Source organism: Zosterops lateralis (assembly GCF_965231275.1).
Source record: "Zosterops lateralis genome assembly, chromosome: 11".
NCBI classification, from domain to species: Eukaryota; Metazoa; Chordata; class Aves; order Passeriformes; family Zosteropidae; genus Zosterops; species Zosterops lateralis.
This window is the reverse complement of record NC_139771.1, coordinates 4559249-4577150: the sequence shown is the minus strand read 5'-3', so window position 1 is coordinate 4577150 and position 17902 is coordinate 4559249. Positions and strand designations below refer to the sequence as shown.

Below are 17902 nucleotides of genomic sequence, written 5' to 3'. Positions count from 1 at the left end.
CAACATTCAGCCTGGAGAAAGGAAGAGCAGCTGCAGCTGGCGATGGTCCTGCCGTGGGGCTGGAGGGCGGAGAGCGGCGTGCCCAGCAACGCTATCCGCTATCGGGGCGGACACGCGGGTATCGGAGCTGACAGCTGCTGCCCGGCGGCTGCTCCGTGTCATGCCGTGCCGCGGAGCCAACAGCCTCGCCCCTCTCCTTGAGGAACGCCTGGCAGAGCACCGACACCTCCGCCCGCAGCCACCGCGCTGGGCAATGGCGACGCGTACCGGGAACTACAGCTCCCAGCACGCCCTGCGGCGGCATCTCCCGGGGAGCGCATGCGCCCTGCGCGAACTCCCTTTCCCGGCAGGCCGGCCGAGAGCGTGGCCGCCGCCCGGCTCTCTCACGGCCGTGACGCGCGCGCCGTGACGCAGCGCGGTGACGCAAAAAAGTGTGCGCCCTCCACAGCGATCGCGGCCGCCGCGGGGTGCGCGGGGCCGACAGCAGGGGCCGGGGGCGGCGGCGGCACCGCGGGGCAGCGCGCAGGTACGGGGCTCGGGGCGGGCGGGACGCGCCGCGCCGCCGCCGCTTGCCCGGAGACTTACCGGGCCGGGCTGGTTGGCGGCCGCGGCCTCCGCGCCGGGCTGGGGCAGCGGCAGCGGCGCGGGGTGAGGGGGGGCAGCGGCGCGGGGTGGGGGGGGCGCCTCAGAGGCGCGGGGTGGGCTGCGGGTCCGCCCCCGCGCTAGGGGGCGCCCTCGGGGCGGGGGCCCCGGCCCGGCCGGGCCCGGCTTGTCTCCCCCCGGCCCGGCCCGTCCCGTCTCCCCCGGCGGGACCGAGCCTGCGCCGCCCCGCCCGCCCCGGGCCCCCGCGCCCGGCCCGCCCCCTGCGCCTGGCTCTTCCTGCTGCGCTGGGCCCGCTCGGGCGGGAGCCTCTCTGGCTTTTCGCTCCCCCCCCCTCTGCTCTCTGCCGACCTTTAAACGTTGGGGCCGCCCGCCCGCCCGCCCGTCCGTCCCGCCGAGCCGGGCAGTGCGGGTCCCCGCGGGAGCTGTCACCGGCCCCCCTGCGAGGTGCTGCCCGCGGGTTTCCCTTTCCAGCCGCGCGAGAGGAATTGATGTTGAAACAGAGCGAGGCTTTTTTTTTTTTTTTCTTTTTTTCTTCTGTATTTTGTCGACAACAGAAATTTGTTCCTGTTTTTGGGGCTTGTCCTGCCAGATCAGAACGTAATTCTAAGTTTGTTTTGTAAAAGGAGAAATTCCAGGAAACTGGATAACCTTGGGTTTTCCCTGTCCTTAAAATACCTCAATTAAAAAAAGAAAAGAAAAAAAAAAAAGGCAAAAAACCCCCAAAACTAAAAAACCCCCAAAAGTCTAACAAATAACAACAGAGTTTTAAAACAAATACTTAAAGGCACTATTAGGGATATGTTCAGTATAAGAGTCAATTTGTATCTGTGTTAAACAGGGAAGAATAAACGAAGACTTCCCTCAGTGCAGGAGAGCAAACCATGTTTTTGTGCTCCAGAGATTGTGAGATTTTTCTTGCTTGGTGGTGTATTATTTCCACGAGTGAACTTCAGTGTTGACAGTTTGTGATACTTTAACTTCCACGTGGTTATTTGAAGCTCAACAGGTTTAGATGGATAGCTGTCGGGTGCCTCATCTCTTCAAAGGATATTTGTGATGAGAGGGAGAATTTTATTTTTTCTTAAAGTGAGGAATTCTTTGTGTTAAAACGTTAGTATGAAAGAACCTACAGATGCACTGCTCAGCTTTGCTGGGCAATTAACTAGATTGCAACTCATTAGTGTTACATTATTACATTAGTCTTCTCCTCTACATTGTGTCCTCAGCCAGATTTAGAATTTTGTTTGGGAGCAATGTAAAACTGGAATGTTTAAGCTGCCCCAAAGTGCAGTTATTAGAATTTGAGTTGCCCCAATGAATGTGGAATTACAAATCTTCATGTAATTTTTGTCCATTTAATGTTCACATTAATTTAAATATGCAGTCTTCCTACAAAGTTGATTAAAATTGTGGTTTTCAGGAGGGGTTTTTTTGTTGTTGCTTGAGGTACATTTTTTGGTTTTATTATGTAGCTTATTCATTTTCCATTTAAATTGCTAAGTTAGGCCTTTTGTGTTCACCTCCCAAACAACCAAACTGTTGGTTTTCAGATTTTACAAGTATATTTATGTTCACTGGGGGTTTCACGCTTTCAGATGTCTATCTGTGGGAAGTCAGTGTTTTCAGAACCTCCCCATCATTTCCCTGAGCACAGCAGCAATAAGGCAGTGAGCTGTAGTGGTGCTGTGGTTGGTATGAGGCTCCAGTAGACAGAAGGGTGGAGCTGAATTGCTCCAGCTGATCCCGGCTCTGGATCAAGGTCTGTGGTTAGAGGTCGCTGGAATTGTATTTCCTCGCTGTTCAGAGGTGTCTCACTGAGGTGACTCAAGCACTAAAGTGTCTGAGGTTTCAAAAACATGTGGGTAGCTTGAGGAATCAGTGTCTCAATGCTCTTTGGGTTTCCTTTTTGTGTCAAGTTCTCACATCTCAGCTGAGGGGGGCGCAGTGCCCACAAAGCCTTAGCTGTGACACAGGAACAGCCCGTGTGTTCCATATCACAGCAGTGCCACGTGCCCCAGCCAGGCTGTGCTGGGACAGGCACATGTGGGCTCTCAGTGCCACTGCCCACCCTGCTAGTTAGACTGCAAATATTTGTCTTTCAAAGTCAAACCCTTTGAGTAAGGGCTTTATGTTTTGTTAATACTGATTCTAAATATATTTTGGTAATGGGGCTGTTTGGGGGGGAAAAAAAATCCCTTTCCTTAGCTTATTAGATGTTCAAACTGAAATCTGTAGTATGTAATTTTCAGAACCTATTAAGTGACAAAAATTACATTTCCCCCCCAAATTTAAATCTGGTTAGTTCTGCTGGTTCTTGGAGAGCAGTTTAAGATGGAATTTTTTCAGCAACTTGTTCAAGGGAAATAGTGAAAGTCAGAGCTGTTCTCCCAGGTTTCCTCTCTGTCAGGCCAGGTGTGTTGCTGACAGCTACAGGTTAGTTCATATCATTTATGTTCTTGTCTTCTCTGCAGAGCTCTTCACTTTGATTTAAGATGGAATTCTTGAAAAAAGTGAGCACAGTAGGAGTTTCTGTGGTGCCATCTAAAAGAATCATATTTATTTGACTAGATGGGGAAGGATAAGCCTGTGGAAGAGAGGAGATGCCTTGGTGAGACATTCACTGTCACTGCTGTGTCCCAGTAGAAGAGGTTGCATTTTTATGTTATAACTTAATTTCGGCGAAACAGCTCTCTGTCAGCACCAGTTATTTAGACCAATAATGTGCTTTATTGAGGCAATATTCCAGGTTTTAGGGATAGCTGGGATTTCCACTCGATTTTGGTATAGCACAAGGTGTCTCAGAGGGCAGTGTGAGCAGTCCCTGTGCTCTTCCAGGAAGACTGGGGCTTCATTAACCTGTTGCAGGTATTGCTGGACCTTTTCTATTTCCCAGCAGGAATAGTTAAGGGTTGATAGAGGAAGTAACCTGTTCTCCAGATGGCAGGAGAGCCTGCACAGGCCCTGTACCAGCTCTGAGGTCACGGGGCCCTTTTTTCTGTATCCCTGAGAACAGAATGACAGTGGGGATGTCTGAAATGGCTGAATGTGGATTCTGTTGCAGCACTTGTCTTCTGAGGCCCAGAGTGGATTTGTCTGAATGTTTTTCTGTGATATTTAAAAGCTCTGAAGTGCTGCTAGCAAGTGTTCAGTTAATGAAAAAGGAAATGGAACTTCATGAGCTTAGAGTAGTTTTTATTTTCAAAGGTGTTTTGGGGTGTATGTGTGTACAATCTTATTATGTTTTTGCCTGCATCTAGGTAGTGTTTCTTCCTAAGCAATTTATACATTTGCATTGAATTTCCTGATGTACTTCTGAAATGAATGAATGAATAATGAATGCCCCAGATAAAATCATAATTCCTGTGATTTAGGAAACATCATCTTTCTTCATGCTTAGGTAATTTTTTTGTTGGCATATGCCCACTTCATATAGTACTTATCAAAATGGTGTTCTTGTAGTCACAGGTCTATCTTTTTGTAGTCTTTGGGTGATGACTTTTGTGCAGTTTCTGTCAGTTTAATCTTCAGCCAGTGTTCTTAACTTCCTGTTTCCCATTTAACTGACCCGTCACAGTAGATTAAATTCAGAAGAGACAAGAGGTAGAACTGTAAGATTGTTCATCCATTCCCTGAGTGAGGAAAAGTTTTAAATGAATTGGAGGTGTCCAGCACACAGTTAAATTATGGTGATGTTTTTCAGAGACAGCTTGGGCTATAAATGCATCTGTAATCTGTGCTTTAAAGTCTGTCATTTGACTGACTCTTGAACATGTATTTCAGGAGTTGATGTGTATGTCACTGTCTTAAATACTCCTGTATTTAACACTGGTTTGAAAACTTCTTTCTCTGGGTCAGTTATGACAAATGGGTATTTAATCTCATGACAGATGGATATTGGCTATGTTATGGCTAATGAAATGTTGAAAATCTTTATGTGTTTTTTGATGTGAAAAAATCTGTTTTGCGTCGTGTACTCTCCCCATACAAAGTCAGTTTATAAATTAGGTTTGGGTATTCCTTCCTCCAGAAGTTACAACTCTTCACAGCAGTCACAGTCTGTCAGGTTGGAAACTAGGAGCACAACAGTATCTTTAGACAGATTTTGTTCTAGTTTAGACTGTTAATATTTCCAGTAGGTTTTTATCAGATCAATAAAAGCTGACATCTGGAAATTTAAAGGCTTAAACAGAACCTACAGTGATAGTTCCCTTCATTAAATGGTACTTCAACAAGTCACTCAGTGCTGCAGGAGTTTCTCACTTTTGAGGATGGGAAGATAAATCTTCTGTCAGCTGCTGTCATGCCAGTAAAGGCTGATAAATCTGAAGTAATTGCCCCAGTGCTCCCTGCTGTGATCATCCTTCCTTCCCCCTGGAGCCAGTGGCTGTTGTGGGAAGCCCCGAACAAGCGGTGCCCACCTCTCTCCCTCCATGGCCGTCCCGGGGCTGCTCCCTCTGCCCGCGGTGCTCGGGGGCTGCTCCTCAGCACTGACCTGAGGAGTTTGTTGGCACTTCCACCGCTGGCTGCAGGGTGTTAAACTGGGACAGCGACACTGATCGCAGTCTTGCTGCCCTGCCTGGGTTGGTTCTTGACTAAATCACCATAAAGAGTAACTCAGGTCTGCTCCTGGAGTTGAGGCAGAGCTTTGTGAAAAGGCTCAGCAGTGAACCTAGCTGTGGCAAGCTGTGCATTCCAACCAGCCTGGTCAGGGCTGGGGAGCACCAGTCAGGGCTTGTGTCAGAGGTGCACGTGTTCCTTAGTCTGCAGGCAAAGGACCAGAAACTTTCACCTTTGAAAGCACTGCTCTGTCACTTTATCTTCTCACTCCTTCTTGCTGAGTATTTGCCTCTTTAAAATGGCTAGTAATATTTGATTTGGATTGTTTCAATGAATACAGTAAAAGAGTGGGATCTCTTGCTCATTCTTATGCCTTTTTTTTCCTGGTTGTTACCTCTGCCTTAGGCTAAGCCATGACTTCAGGATCTGGGCATGTGGACTCCAAGGCTGAGCTCACTACTTTGCTTGAGCAATGGGAGAAAGAACATGGCAGTGGGCAAGACATGGTCCCTATTCTCACCAGGTAAGATCTATTGAGCAAATATCTAGAGCTGAATATCTGAATTTACATTACAGCAGCTTTTACCATGTTTTTTCTTAAGGTGTTCACATACCTGATAACCTGTAATTCATTCTCTTGGAATGGAAAATAAACTGTTAGTGTGGTATTTAAATAAAAATTTTTAGTAAGAAATTTATATTACAAAGATGTCTTACACAGACTGTCTCTGAAACATTCATTTAATTTTCTGAAATAGTAGAAGTCAGAAGCATCATTAAATGCTTGAAATAACTTTGTTATCTTCACTTGAAGCTTTTAAAACATTCATTGAGATGGGAAACAGGGTGTGAGGGGTTTGAGATTGCAGTGACATCGATCAGATTAAATGAAAGGATGAGAGGAGGATGGAGTAGGGGGAGCTATATTGAGAAGATATTAGTGAATATCTTTTAAAGTGAAGTTTGAAGTGAAATTTAAAAACCTGATTGTTTTTTAAGCTGTGTGATGATTGACTGGCATTGTATTGTGAGAAAAATATTCCCTGGACCAATAAAGTATTTGGGGCAGTCTGGGTAACACCATTAATTATAAGACAGTATCTAGTACAAAAGAAAGATTGGAATGATCAGCTGCATTTGTGGTTTCTCAAGCCAGGCTTCATTTGGTTGGACTGACATTATTCCTGCTTTTAGGGGGGATTTGCAGAAACTCCCCCAATTCCTTACAGCTGTACTGGCAGATCCATTGCCTGCCCTGAGTGTGCAGGACTCAACTGCTCTGCAGTTCAGGGGCAGTCCAGGTGTCTCTTCTGCCTTGTTGGGCTGGACAAGTCAGTGCACAGAGCTGCAGCTGGCACTGGGTGGAAGTAACAGGAATCTGGTGGAGCTTCTTTGCTCAGATCTGTGCTGTGCCCAACCTACTGGGCACAACTTGTTTGCTGTTCTTACTGCATTTTAAAAATATCAGCACAGGAGAAGGAGATGAGCAACAGAAAGCCAACCCTAAACACTTGAAGATTAGTGGATCTCTTGAAAGTCATGAGACAGGTTTTGGTGTGTCTTTGTGTATTGTCTGAAGGAAACATGTGCTGTTTCAAGGCTTTTTCTTGTTGGCATAACCAGAAATTTACTGTATTCTGAGGAATTTAAAGACATTTGAACAAAATGTGGATTTTTGTGCTTATAGCAGTCTGGCACTTCTTGCTCCCACTCAGCTCCTGGAGCTACCTACATTATTTATGCTCAGACAAGTCTGATAACTCTGCTGATTCTCAAGGTTTCTTTGCAGCAGGCAGAGTGGTTATGAATGGTGAAGGATTGGGTACTTTTGCTTTAGTAGAGATGGTACAGATTTATTTAAGGTAGCAAGGGGATCCACTGGCTTTGGCCAGAAGTTAAAGTCAGAAAATAGATTTATAGTGCTTCAGTTATCAGTGAGAGCCATGTTTCTCTTTGTAGGAGAGAGTTTTAGCTGTTTAGATATTTAGAGTTTGCTGGTAGAGATGCTCCTGAGGAATCCTCAGCAGTTGAATGTTGCAGTGGCCCATGTCCTGAGGCAGAGCAATGTCCTTGCATGTTGTTTTGGTCTTAGGGCAGAGGGAAGTGTGGTCAGACTTGTGGGTGAGTGATATTTCTCTGCTTTCTTCCTCCTTGTGAGCTAAATGGAGGAAAACTTCCCTATGTGGATGGGGGTCTGTTGGATGTGATGCTGAGGCAGCACAGCTGAGAGTGTAGTGACAGGACAAGGACAGCAACAGAAACAGCTACCAGTTACAGACCACAGCTGAGTTGTCACTTCCAAAAATCTGGTTTTCTGGATTTACAAACACTTGGGTGTTAGGAGTTATAAACTGAAGAAATTGCTTGGGAAGCTTGTCAGCAAACAGCAGATATTTAATATACACAGTTTTCAAAAACACTGTAAATTGAAATGATCCTGCAATAGTGTTACTTCATAGACTGGATTCAAGTCATGTTCAACTAATCAGACAAATCCTGGGACTCAGGTAATTTATTGCATCCCAGGAGCCTCTTTCATCAAGAGGATAAATCAGCAGTTTAACATCATAACTTCATCTCCACAGACCAACCATATTGTGGTGTGGGATCCCAGAGCACTTTATGCTGTTGCAATCTGCTGTAAAGGCTCAAGTTGGTCATTAAAGCCAGGTGATGACACAAAGCAGGATTAGGATGGCTTTGCTGTGTCATCTAGATCACTGGAGGCCTTGCAGTGTTGACATACTTTTCTGTGTCCCTCGTCCCTTCCTTCCCCACTCCCAAGGTGAACTCAGTTTATGGCAGGTGGAAATGAGGATCTGACTAACTTTCCAAAGGCAGTTGTAAAGAGAAGAAAAATTAGTTAGAAGTAAATGGCTCCATGTAAATCCTGCATCTTGTCTGCAGACTTGGAAGTAGCTGCAGAACCTGTATAATGCCAAGTGAATGAAGGAAATCTTGAAACCAGAATAGAAGTTCTGTGTTTTTGTCAATTGTGTTTTGTTACAGCCCTGTGTACCAGGTGCTTGTTAGAAGGTGGGAATGAGTTTCAGTAGTTATTTGACACTCTGTTGCTTCAATTGAGAATTGACAAAGCTGTTGATCTAGATACACTTATCATACAAAACACCTTTGTATGTGTTAATTAAAAGAAGAGTATTGTAACCAAGCTTGATTTTTTTTTTTTTTTTCAAAAATCAATTTCAAAGAGGCGATGCTTAATTATTTATTTATATTTAATTTGGTCAAACAATTGTGAATAATTGTCTCAAAACCCTCCATAATTAGTGATTCATGTTTGTATTTCATTGAGCCTGTGATAATGTTGTCCCTGAAAGCACTGGGAGCTGGCTTGCTGTTTGGCTGCCTACCCAGACAGGATGCACTGGCCAGAGTGTTGTGCTCACTTCCCATGCTGCTTGTCTGTCCTTTCTGGCTCATCACCAAAATGCTAATTATCACCTCAAAAGACCTGACAAGGCGAGAGTGCTGCTTCCCAGCTCCCCATTTGTCTGAATTTTCTGTCAGCAGACATCCCTCAAGCTATTAGTTCTCAAGGAAAAAAATGAGGAGCTGGAAATGGAGTACTCAAGTAACTTGCTTTTGCCAGAATTTCTTGAGAGCTCAAGCTGTGCCACCTATTATTAACAAGGGACGCAATTTGCATCCCTTCACAATCAGGCTTATAAAAGTAAATGTTGGAATCCCACAGGATCAACAGTTTGTTGAAAGATAATTGTCAGATCAAAGGCAAGCAAGAAAGTTCTCTGCTCATTCCCAATGAGCCAATTTGCTGTTCCTAGAATTTAGCAGGAGTCATTCTCTGTCACACTGGCAAGTCAGTGTAGCTCACAGAGGCAGGACTAAGTACATTTTTGCCTCTGGTCATGCCTGGGAACACTGGATATTTTCTGGAAAGTAACTGGAACGGAGTAGAAGTCAGCACTGTTCTGGAAGGGAAATCCTCTGTGAAAGACAAATGTTTTTCCAGGGATTACTGCAGCCTTCCAGCAGTTTTCTCTCCCCTGTGATAAACTCTGCCTAGATAACTACCCTGAGGTATTGAGACCTTGCTTTAAAATGCTGCACATCAATGGGGAAGAAATCATGTTTTATACCAAGGAAATGAGAGTTAATTTCCCTAATGCTTTTTCAATTGAATTGAGTGCTCTTTATTTCACCTCAAATTACATATATTTCTGCTGTAACACTGCATGGAGAAGGACAGTGAATGACTATGGAATCGTTTATTGCTTGACCTTAAGATAATTTTTTTCGTCTTGATTTTGTGTAAATAAAAATAATAATTAATTCTCTTACTGCTCATTCTAAACTAATTAGAACATAGGATTTCTTATGTCTGCTGAGGCTACTTCTCAGTTTATGGAAAGGCTTACCTCCAAAACAACTCAATGTTGTTTTTCTGATACAGAGGAGTATTTAATGTGTTTTGAAGGTCTGTGAACAGGGAGCTGGCTGAGTTTCTCCTTGTCTTATCCATGCTGGTAGTTGACTCATGGTAAAAAGTTGATAACTGAATTGAAGTTACGCAGCACTTAATAAAAGTATTTAATACTTATTAATTATTTATAGTTAATTCTATGACACAATTGAAATTTAATGTGCACAGTAACAAAAAACTGTGCAGACAGTTTGAACAGCTGCCGCTGCACAGACTGAACAGGGAGGAGGACTAAGTCACCTGTTCAGGACTTGCTCTGCTGCAAAAGAAGGACACTGTGGTAGTGAGAAGTACTGCTCAAGCCCTTTCTTTACTCTAGTTCTCTACACTGTGTGTTGTAGAACACCACAAGGAGTTTAACATGAGTAAATAAAAGGTGTTGGCTTTTCAGAGTGTCATGTTTATGCATTTCTGGGGTATTGCTGTGGGTTCAGTGCATTTTGGAGCTAAAAATGAGAGGAGATAGTGGAGGCCAGTGTTTTCTCTCTCCCCTATTGTGGACAGTCAGAAATCCTCTGGTGGCACTGAACACTGGGTGAAAGCCGATGGGCTGGTTTGGAGTGCTCTGACAGATCTGTGAATGTGGGGAGCTGTGCTCCAGTAGTGTGACTCCTGCTCCCTTTGTGCTGTTCCTGCTGCAGAATGTCTGAGCTGATTGAGAAGGAGACTGAGGAGTACCGCAAAGGGGACCCAGACCCATTTGATGACCGACACCCAGGTAAGGTGTCCTCAGTGCCTTTGGCAGCACCAGCTGTGTCCCAGTGCTTACCTGGTAGCTCATATTGAAAAGTAAACAGTTTTTAGCTTGAATGTGCCAACTGCTGATCGAGGTCTGACACTGCTTTTGCACTGGGAAGCTGTGCTCTGTAGTGCTGACACTAGAACATCCCACAGTTGGTTTGAAGGTAGCAGTTCAGTATTAATGTTGGCATTGAGGTAGGAGGATGAGTGTTTTCCTGTTTGTCCCCCAGGTCGGGCAGACCCGGAGTGCATGCTTGGTCACTTACTGAGGATACTCTTCAAGAATGATGATTTCATGAATGCGGTAGGTTTGCTCTGAGAGCTTTCTCTGTCCATTCCTCACACCACCTTATTGCTTTTATTTCCTCTGTGCTGGTTGACCTTGGTACTTGTTTAATATTTATTTTAGTGGTGTCAGAATTCTCTTTCCCATGATAGTGGTTTTTAAGACGGGTTTAAGAGCAACTCAGTTGCCACTGTTAAAGTGATTCAAGGACAGGGGAGTTCATGAGCTATTGGAATGTGTGTAGCAACAACTGAATTAGTTGTTTTCAAGCTTTGTCAGTCTCTTTAAAGAAAATGGAGCTTCTCTAATACAAGTCCAAGAATATAATTTTCTTTCTATAATGGAAATGAATCCCACTAATTCCAATGCCTTGTTTCTGAGTGCTTGGAACTGCTGGGCTGCCTGCAGGAGCAGTAGAGCATGTCAGCTCTAGAAGACTCAGGCAGAGAATCAGGAGGCAAGAGTTTGCCTTTCCACTTGCATTGCTAACCTCTAACATGACTTAATAGCTAGAATTTTGTTACCTTTCCATCCATGCAAGCACCTATATCAGTACACATCACTGGAAGGATTCTGACAGATTGCGTGCATGTCTCTCTCTGTCTTAAACTGCAAGTGATAAGCAAATACAGGTGCAATTAAAAATGTGCAATTTCTTAAGTTAATTTTTTAGTTAACTCTTTTCATGTTTGCACTGTTACTGTTACATTTTTTTAAGGCACTTGTTCTTACAAATCAGTTCAAGATAGATAGTCAGTGAACAGCAGATCAGAGGCTCTCTGGTTCTCTGAGAAGTAATTTCAACTTCTAAGGCACTGAGGGAGCAGACCAAAGGCTGGTCATGTTGAGATCCAGGGCTTAGACTGGCATTCCTTACTTTATTGTTTTGCTGCTGTGGGAGCCATAAGGCTTTCACTGCTCTGGGTTCGGTCAGAGTTGAATTTCAAACCAATGCTGTTCCTGGTCTTCTCCAGCTAGTGAATGCTTATGTGATGACAAGCAGAGAACCTCCACTGAACACTGCTGCCTGCAGACTTCTGCTGGACATCATGCCAGGACTGGAAACAGCTGTTGTCTTCCAGGAAAAGGTATCAACCTGTAATAAAGCTTGGGTTTTAAGCTTGCTTTGTTTTGTACCCCAACAAGATTTCCCAAAGGAGAAACCAGTAAAAAGCCATATTGAAATCCTGTGTCTGAGAGTCAATCTGTTCAGTCTTACTAGTGGTTTGGGGATTTTAGCTCTTGGCTTGTTCAGTTAATCAAATCTTGGGTATTTGATAACTTTTTAAAGTGTGATGTGACTGATTCAAACAGAGGAGCTGGAACTTAATGTAATGTTTTGGGAATTGTTATAATTTGAGTTGTTACTTTATGGGCCTGTGCGTGGAGCAGGCTGTGTAGAACATGGAGGACTTGCCCAGCAATCCCCGGCACTAGGAGAGCCAAAGCTTTCCTAAAGTTAAGTGATAAGCAAGTCATACTTTAACTAAGCAGTCTAAAATCCACAAGCTTTGTGGGGATTATCTGGAACTGTGATGGACAGCTGAATCAGACTTCAGCATGTTGACAAATTAGTTGTTCTGAAGGAATGCACAAGAGTGGAAAGTGAGGAGAAAGTGAATTTCACTCAAGCCACAGTTTCCCCGTCTGTAAGAGTTAATGTTTTTCTGAAGTTTGGAAGTGAGGTAGTGCTTTATATAAAAGTTCTAAAATAATTTCTCTACTACCGGAAATATGCATATAAATTCTAAAGCATGATAAAAGAAAAGAATAATGGGCTCCCTTTGTGAAAAATTTAATTTAATTTGAGCTCTTTGTGATCTGTCCAAAAGCTGAGGCTGGGAAGCCTTGATCAAAAAACAATTTAAAAGCAAAATAATAGTTCTCCATTTGAAGAGAATATAGCTATTTCCAGAGACCAAAGCTCTCTGTAAACCAAAATGAAATTAAGCTCTGCACTTAGGGACTCTTTTCCTTTTGATTTGAGAATATCTAGAGCTGTGTTCCGGCACTTACGGCTCCTGTGCACAGGAGGCTTTGGGCAGAGGGTGCTGTTCTCGTCACAAAGAGGCCCTCTAGCGACCGAGGGAGTTCACAGCTCACCAGTTAGATTTATTTTTTTTTAATTACATAAGAGCATTGAAATAATAATGCAGTTGTCTTTGAATATATAACAGGCAACTCTCAAAATCTGTAAGCTGAGAGTTTCCATTTAAATGTCTCTTCATCATTGCTTTTCACTGATCTTTTATTGTATTGTATCTATAATTCAAATTATGTCCAAGATTTGTCATGATAATGATGCATTGTTGTTGATGTTTCCAAATCCAGTGGCAATTTAGAGGAAACAAATTAATATTTCATTCTAAACCATTTTATTTTTAATTGTCTGTTTTAAATTTAGCTAGATTTCATTTTATTTGATGCAAGTTCAACACAGCTTCTTTGAAATTTGCTAAATTACTGGAGACTTTTATTAGTGAAACTGACTGAAACTTTGGGCTTGTTTGCTTGGACTAATTTATAGTTGTAGTGTTTTGCTGCTTCCTAGGAAGTACCTTGACTGGCCACTTTTTGCAGGTGTGCAAATCTAAACATCTGATGCTTGGGCATTGTTTCATGCAGCTTAAAGTTTTAGCCTCCCTCTCCTTCCTCCCTCTTCTTCCTTCCCCAGCCTAGTCGTTACTAGAGATAAGAGAGAATTCTTCCCAGCAGGTGCTTTCCCTGTGACTGAGAAGTTAAAGATGAAGTGTAACTACTAGAACTGGTTTCTTGTTTTCTCCCTTCTAGGAAGGCATAGTTGAAAATCTCTTTAAGTGGGCACGAGAGGCTGATCAGCCACTGAGGACATACGCAACGGGACTGTTGGGAGGAGCTATGGAAAACCAGGACATTGCTGCAAATTACAGGGATGAGAACTCACAATTGGTAATGATCTCTTCAGTCACTTTCCCTTTGTGGAGTACAGTTACCTCTTTATAATTTTTATTTACGGGGAGCTCACATTCATGGGTTAATACATGAGTCTTACAGTGGTTGTAGTACTGTCTGTAAGAGTCATGGTTTCCATCCTTTCCTGACTGAATTGGAGCATGCGGCCTGATTATTCTTGTTAACGTCTGTTGTATCCAAAATGCCAATGGAAACCTAAGAAGTCGAATACTTTACTATTTAACAAGGATTATATTCCTACTTTCCTTAAAGAAAAAATTTCAGAAGCTCTGCATCTGTGACTATTGCACATTGTGATTTGCCCACCATTCAGAGGTTTTAAAATGGAAGGTAAGTCAACATGGAGACAGCTATGCTGAGATTGTGATGACTTCTCTTCTAAACATTAAAAGTAAAAGCATGACCTTTGGTTTTGTGGAACTGCAATTTACCAAAGCTGCTGCTTCCAAAGGGAATGTTGTCTTTATTTCAGGCTGGGCAGAGATGGTGGAAGGATGCTGCAAGTTGGTATGTGGTTTTATTAGCACCAGTATAGCTCATCTGCTCCTAATGGCTTTCCAGCCACTTGGGAGACATGGTGCTGATATTTTAGAATTGAAAGTAGCTGTAGCAAAATGGATTTGAGTTCTCTCACTCACTTTGAAGTTGTTTCTCTGGGCAAATGCACACCACAGCACACTCAGCACTTTATGCTGTGTAGGGGTTATATGATGATAACAAAAAATATGGCTGAGGTGTGTTCCATGAGCAAGGAGTGTGTTCTCATGAGTGCTGCTTTTCTGAAACAGGTGGCTCTGGTGCTCCGTCGGCTACGAGAGTTGCAGGTGACTGAAATGACCACAAAACAGGAAAACAAGCGCCCCAGTCCTCGGAAAGTGCCATCAGATCCTCTGCTGCCCCTTGATGAAGAGGCTGTGGATATGGATTATGGGGAGATAACAGTAGATGGAGAGCAAGAAGAAGTCTCTGGTGATATGGAGATCTCCTTTCATCTCGATTCAAGTCATAAGACCAGTAGCAGGGTAAACTCTGCTGCAAAGCTGGATGATGGGGGAGTGAAGAAAAGCAAATCAGGGAAGCAGCACGAAAGAGACGGCTTCCGGAAGGCCAAGCAGAAGCTGGGCTTCTCCACCTCGGAACCAGAGCGGGTGTTTGTTGAGCTGTCCAACAGCAGCTGGTCAGAAATGTCCCTCTGGGTGATTGGCTCTAATTACACACTTTACCCCTTGACTCCTGCCATAGAGCAGAGGCTGATTCTTCAGTACCTGACTCCCCTGGGGGAGTACCAAGAGGTGAGCATATGAAGGTGGGAGGAAGCACTCTGTGCTCTAATTCTCTGTACAAAGATGACTGGAATTGTGGGGGAAAATTGGCAGAACTGTTATATCACTCTCTGATATTTCCTGTCATGCTGAAAACTGCTAACTTTTCCTGAGTTGTTGATGACTTCTAAATTGATGAAGTCATTACTTTGCATATTACTTGGTGGGTAATATTCAAACCTGAACCTAGTAGATGTGTGATCTGGTAGCTGGAGCATAGCTCTGGGAATTTTGTCCCGTGTTCCTGCTAAATTTGGTGTTTCTGTGAAGCTTTGTTTGAAATGCAGACATTTTTCCTGTTCCTGCAAGTAAAAGTCTGAGAAAATAGTCAACCTGAAATTCTAAATAATGTGATTTTTGTAACCTCTGTAGTAGTTCTGAGGAGAAGTGGCAGGGCTGTTATGCAGATGCTTTTGAAAACTGATATTACTTTAATGGACAAAATAATGTGGCTATGATTTACCAAAGTGTGGTATGGGTTTTGGGGGTTTTTTTTGGGTTGTTTTGGTTTTGTTTTTGTGGTTTACCTTCATTTGTAACAGAACAAAGCAACACAGTTATGCTTTGTGGTAAGATGTTCTGTGTGTGCACGTGTGCCTTGTTTCTGTGAGAGCCAGGGAAACCATTACCCCTAACACCCCACCACATGCAGACTGGATTGCTTCATATGCCAGCAATAATAGGCTATAAAAGTAGGGATTACTAGCATAAAGGTGTTAAAAAGAATGATGCAAAGGGTTTTAGTTTGTTGCCCTGCTCTCCTGTTTTTTCTGTTCAGTTGTTGGGTAGTTGTCTTTGCACAGATGGAAGGTAGAGCCTCTCTCCAGGGTGGTTTCTGTGTGGACTTCCATAGCTGCACTTGGAGGAGAGTCTTAAGATTTCCGTGTGGCAGCTGCCATGCACCTTGCTGCAGTCAGCAGATGTTTTACAAGAGGTCTGTTAACCTTTATTGCTTCCTGTGGATGGAGCTGGTTACCTCTGACCTCTCATAACAGGTATCTGCTAATAGGGAGAAAACTGGGGGTTTGAGAGAGTATAAGCCAAAAGAGACCTTGTAATTCTCGTGAAACATTCAGCTAGTGTCCCATTTTTATTTTTCTCAGCTGCTACCCATCTTTATGCAACTAGGATCAAGGGAGTTGATGATGTACTACATTGATTTGAAGCGAACCAATGATGTGCTGCTCACTTTTGAAGCCCTTAAGGTAAATTACTTTCACAATATGTAAAATATGCCATAAACATTGCAAAAACGTGGAATATATGCTTGTTATGTGTCAAAGGCAAGTGCTCATCTTCTTTAAGCTGGTGTCTTGCAGCATTCCCTGGGATTGGAAGTGGCTTCCACTCAACTTGAATGCATTGCAGTTTTGGATTTTTAAGTGTCAAGCACTTAAAATAAAAAAAACAGGAATGGAAGGAGTGAATAAAAAGATCTTAATTGTTCAGGAAAGGCCATCAAGTTCACATTTCATGTACCTATTTTAAGATGATAAAAGTTCCTTTTCCTGCCAAGTGATTGTGTTCCTGCTGTCCTTAGATGGCATTCCTGAGTTATTCCACTGCCTGCCATCGCAAAGGACACTTGTGAGGGGTAAGGGGCATAAACATCTTACTCCCAGAAGCCCCAGCATGACATCTCTGAGCTCAGTGGCTGAAATACTAATTTTGTGTGAGCAATCTTTAAGGGTACTTCCCCAAGGTAAAAAGCCACACAAAATACCCTTATGCAAGCCAAACCTGCAGTGCATCAGCACAAGTTAAACTTCTCTGTGCAGTCTTTCTCTTTCACAATAACTTCTCTGCCTCTTATCCTCCAGAGTCTTCCTCTCTGTATCTTTGTCATTTGTCTGAGAATTTATTTTGAAGGAGTAGTGTTCCTGCAGTAGCTGTAGGTTACTTCAGTTGGGAGTAGAGTGGGGTTTACAGTGGTTTTACTGTTTCCTCTTAAGGTGTATGTAATACAGAAAAGCACTGTGCAGTACACTTTACACTTCAGTGCAGCTGCAAATTTCTCTTTAATTGTCTTTAGACCTCATTTTGTTAAAATTCCTTGTGTCACCAATATGTCACAATCAAAGTATGAATGGAAATTTAAATAATAGTGATAATAGAATGTGAATGAACTTTAAGATAATAGAAAGACCTTAAGGTGGCCTGTTGGATAATTTCTGAGCTGCTCTGCTTTTCCTGTATTTCTTTTGCAAGATGTGTAAAAAAAGTGATAGTGCCTCTTTTGGTTTTGTTATTGGGATAAATACTGCATTCTGGATTAAGTGTAATGAGGGGAGGAAGTGAGGTGCACAAAGCACAGAGCAGTTACTTTTTCTGCCTTAAAGCAGAAAGACAAGTCTGTTTTTCTATGGGATTGGGATGGAATTGATGATAGTTTGAAGAATCCTAGACTAATCTGCTTTTATGATTCCTTAGCATTTGGCATCATTGCTGCTGCACAACAAGTTTGCTACGGAGTTTGTTGCTCATGGAGGAGTGCAGAAATTGCTGGAGATTCCTCGTCCTTCCATGGCAGCAACAGGAGTGTCCATGTGTTTGTATTACTTGTCGTACAATCAAGATGCTATGGAGAGGGTAAGAGTTGTTCTTGTACTGTAACTGCAGTGATTCCCATCATTTCCCAGTGTTTCTACCTGTGTTCAAACAGTGAATAAACATCTAAGCTTAAAAGCAAATTTACGTGGATGATGGATATATGCAGAGGCATTAGGAGGTATATGAATAGTAGTGTATTGTTTCAAGGTGTGTATGTGATTAACAGTGTTTTGTTTCAAGGGTGTGGATTTCAGTTCCTAGGCAATTAACTGAAGATCTTGTCAGGATTGTCCCGATACTTTAATCACCCTTTTCATTCTATTCTGTCCTCTTTCCCTCTAAAAATCCCAACAAAAACCTCCATCATTTTCGTTTGCCTTCCTTTTCCTGTCTTGTTCCAATGGACTATTACACCTGGGATTGTTTTCC

At 43.2% G+C, this 17902-nt stretch overlaps 1 protein-coding gene across 4 annotated transcripts in view; it reads left to right on the top strand.

Moving 5' to 3' along the window:
* Positions 1–374: 374 nt before the first annotated feature.
* Positions 375–17902, top strand: part of DCAF1 (DDB1 and CUL4 associated factor 1) — a 47728-nt gene continuing 30200 nt past the window's right edge. The window contains exons 1-9 of one of the 4 annotated variants that reach the window (XR_014590849.1): positions 375–526; positions 5566–5683; positions 10264–10340; positions 10594–10667; positions 11624–11737; positions 13440–13577; positions 14390–14893; positions 16027–16128; positions 17354–17512. Coding sequence is in view for 3 of the 4 variants with exons in the window: in XM_083869115.1 (XP_083725241.1) it covers positions 5574–5683; positions 10264–10340; positions 10594–10667; positions 11624–11737; positions 13440–13577; positions 14390–14893; positions 16027–16128; positions 17354–17512 (1278 nt within the window). In the remaining variant the exon portion in view is untranslated. Of the gene's footprint in view, positions 527–5416; positions 5466–5565; positions 5684–10263; positions 10341–10593; positions 10668–11623; positions 11738–13439; positions 13578–14389; positions 14894–16026; positions 16129–17353; positions 17513–17902 lie in introns of those variants that run through there. The other 3 variants (XM_083869115.1, XM_083869113.1, XM_083869114.1) reach the window with 3 other exon arrangements.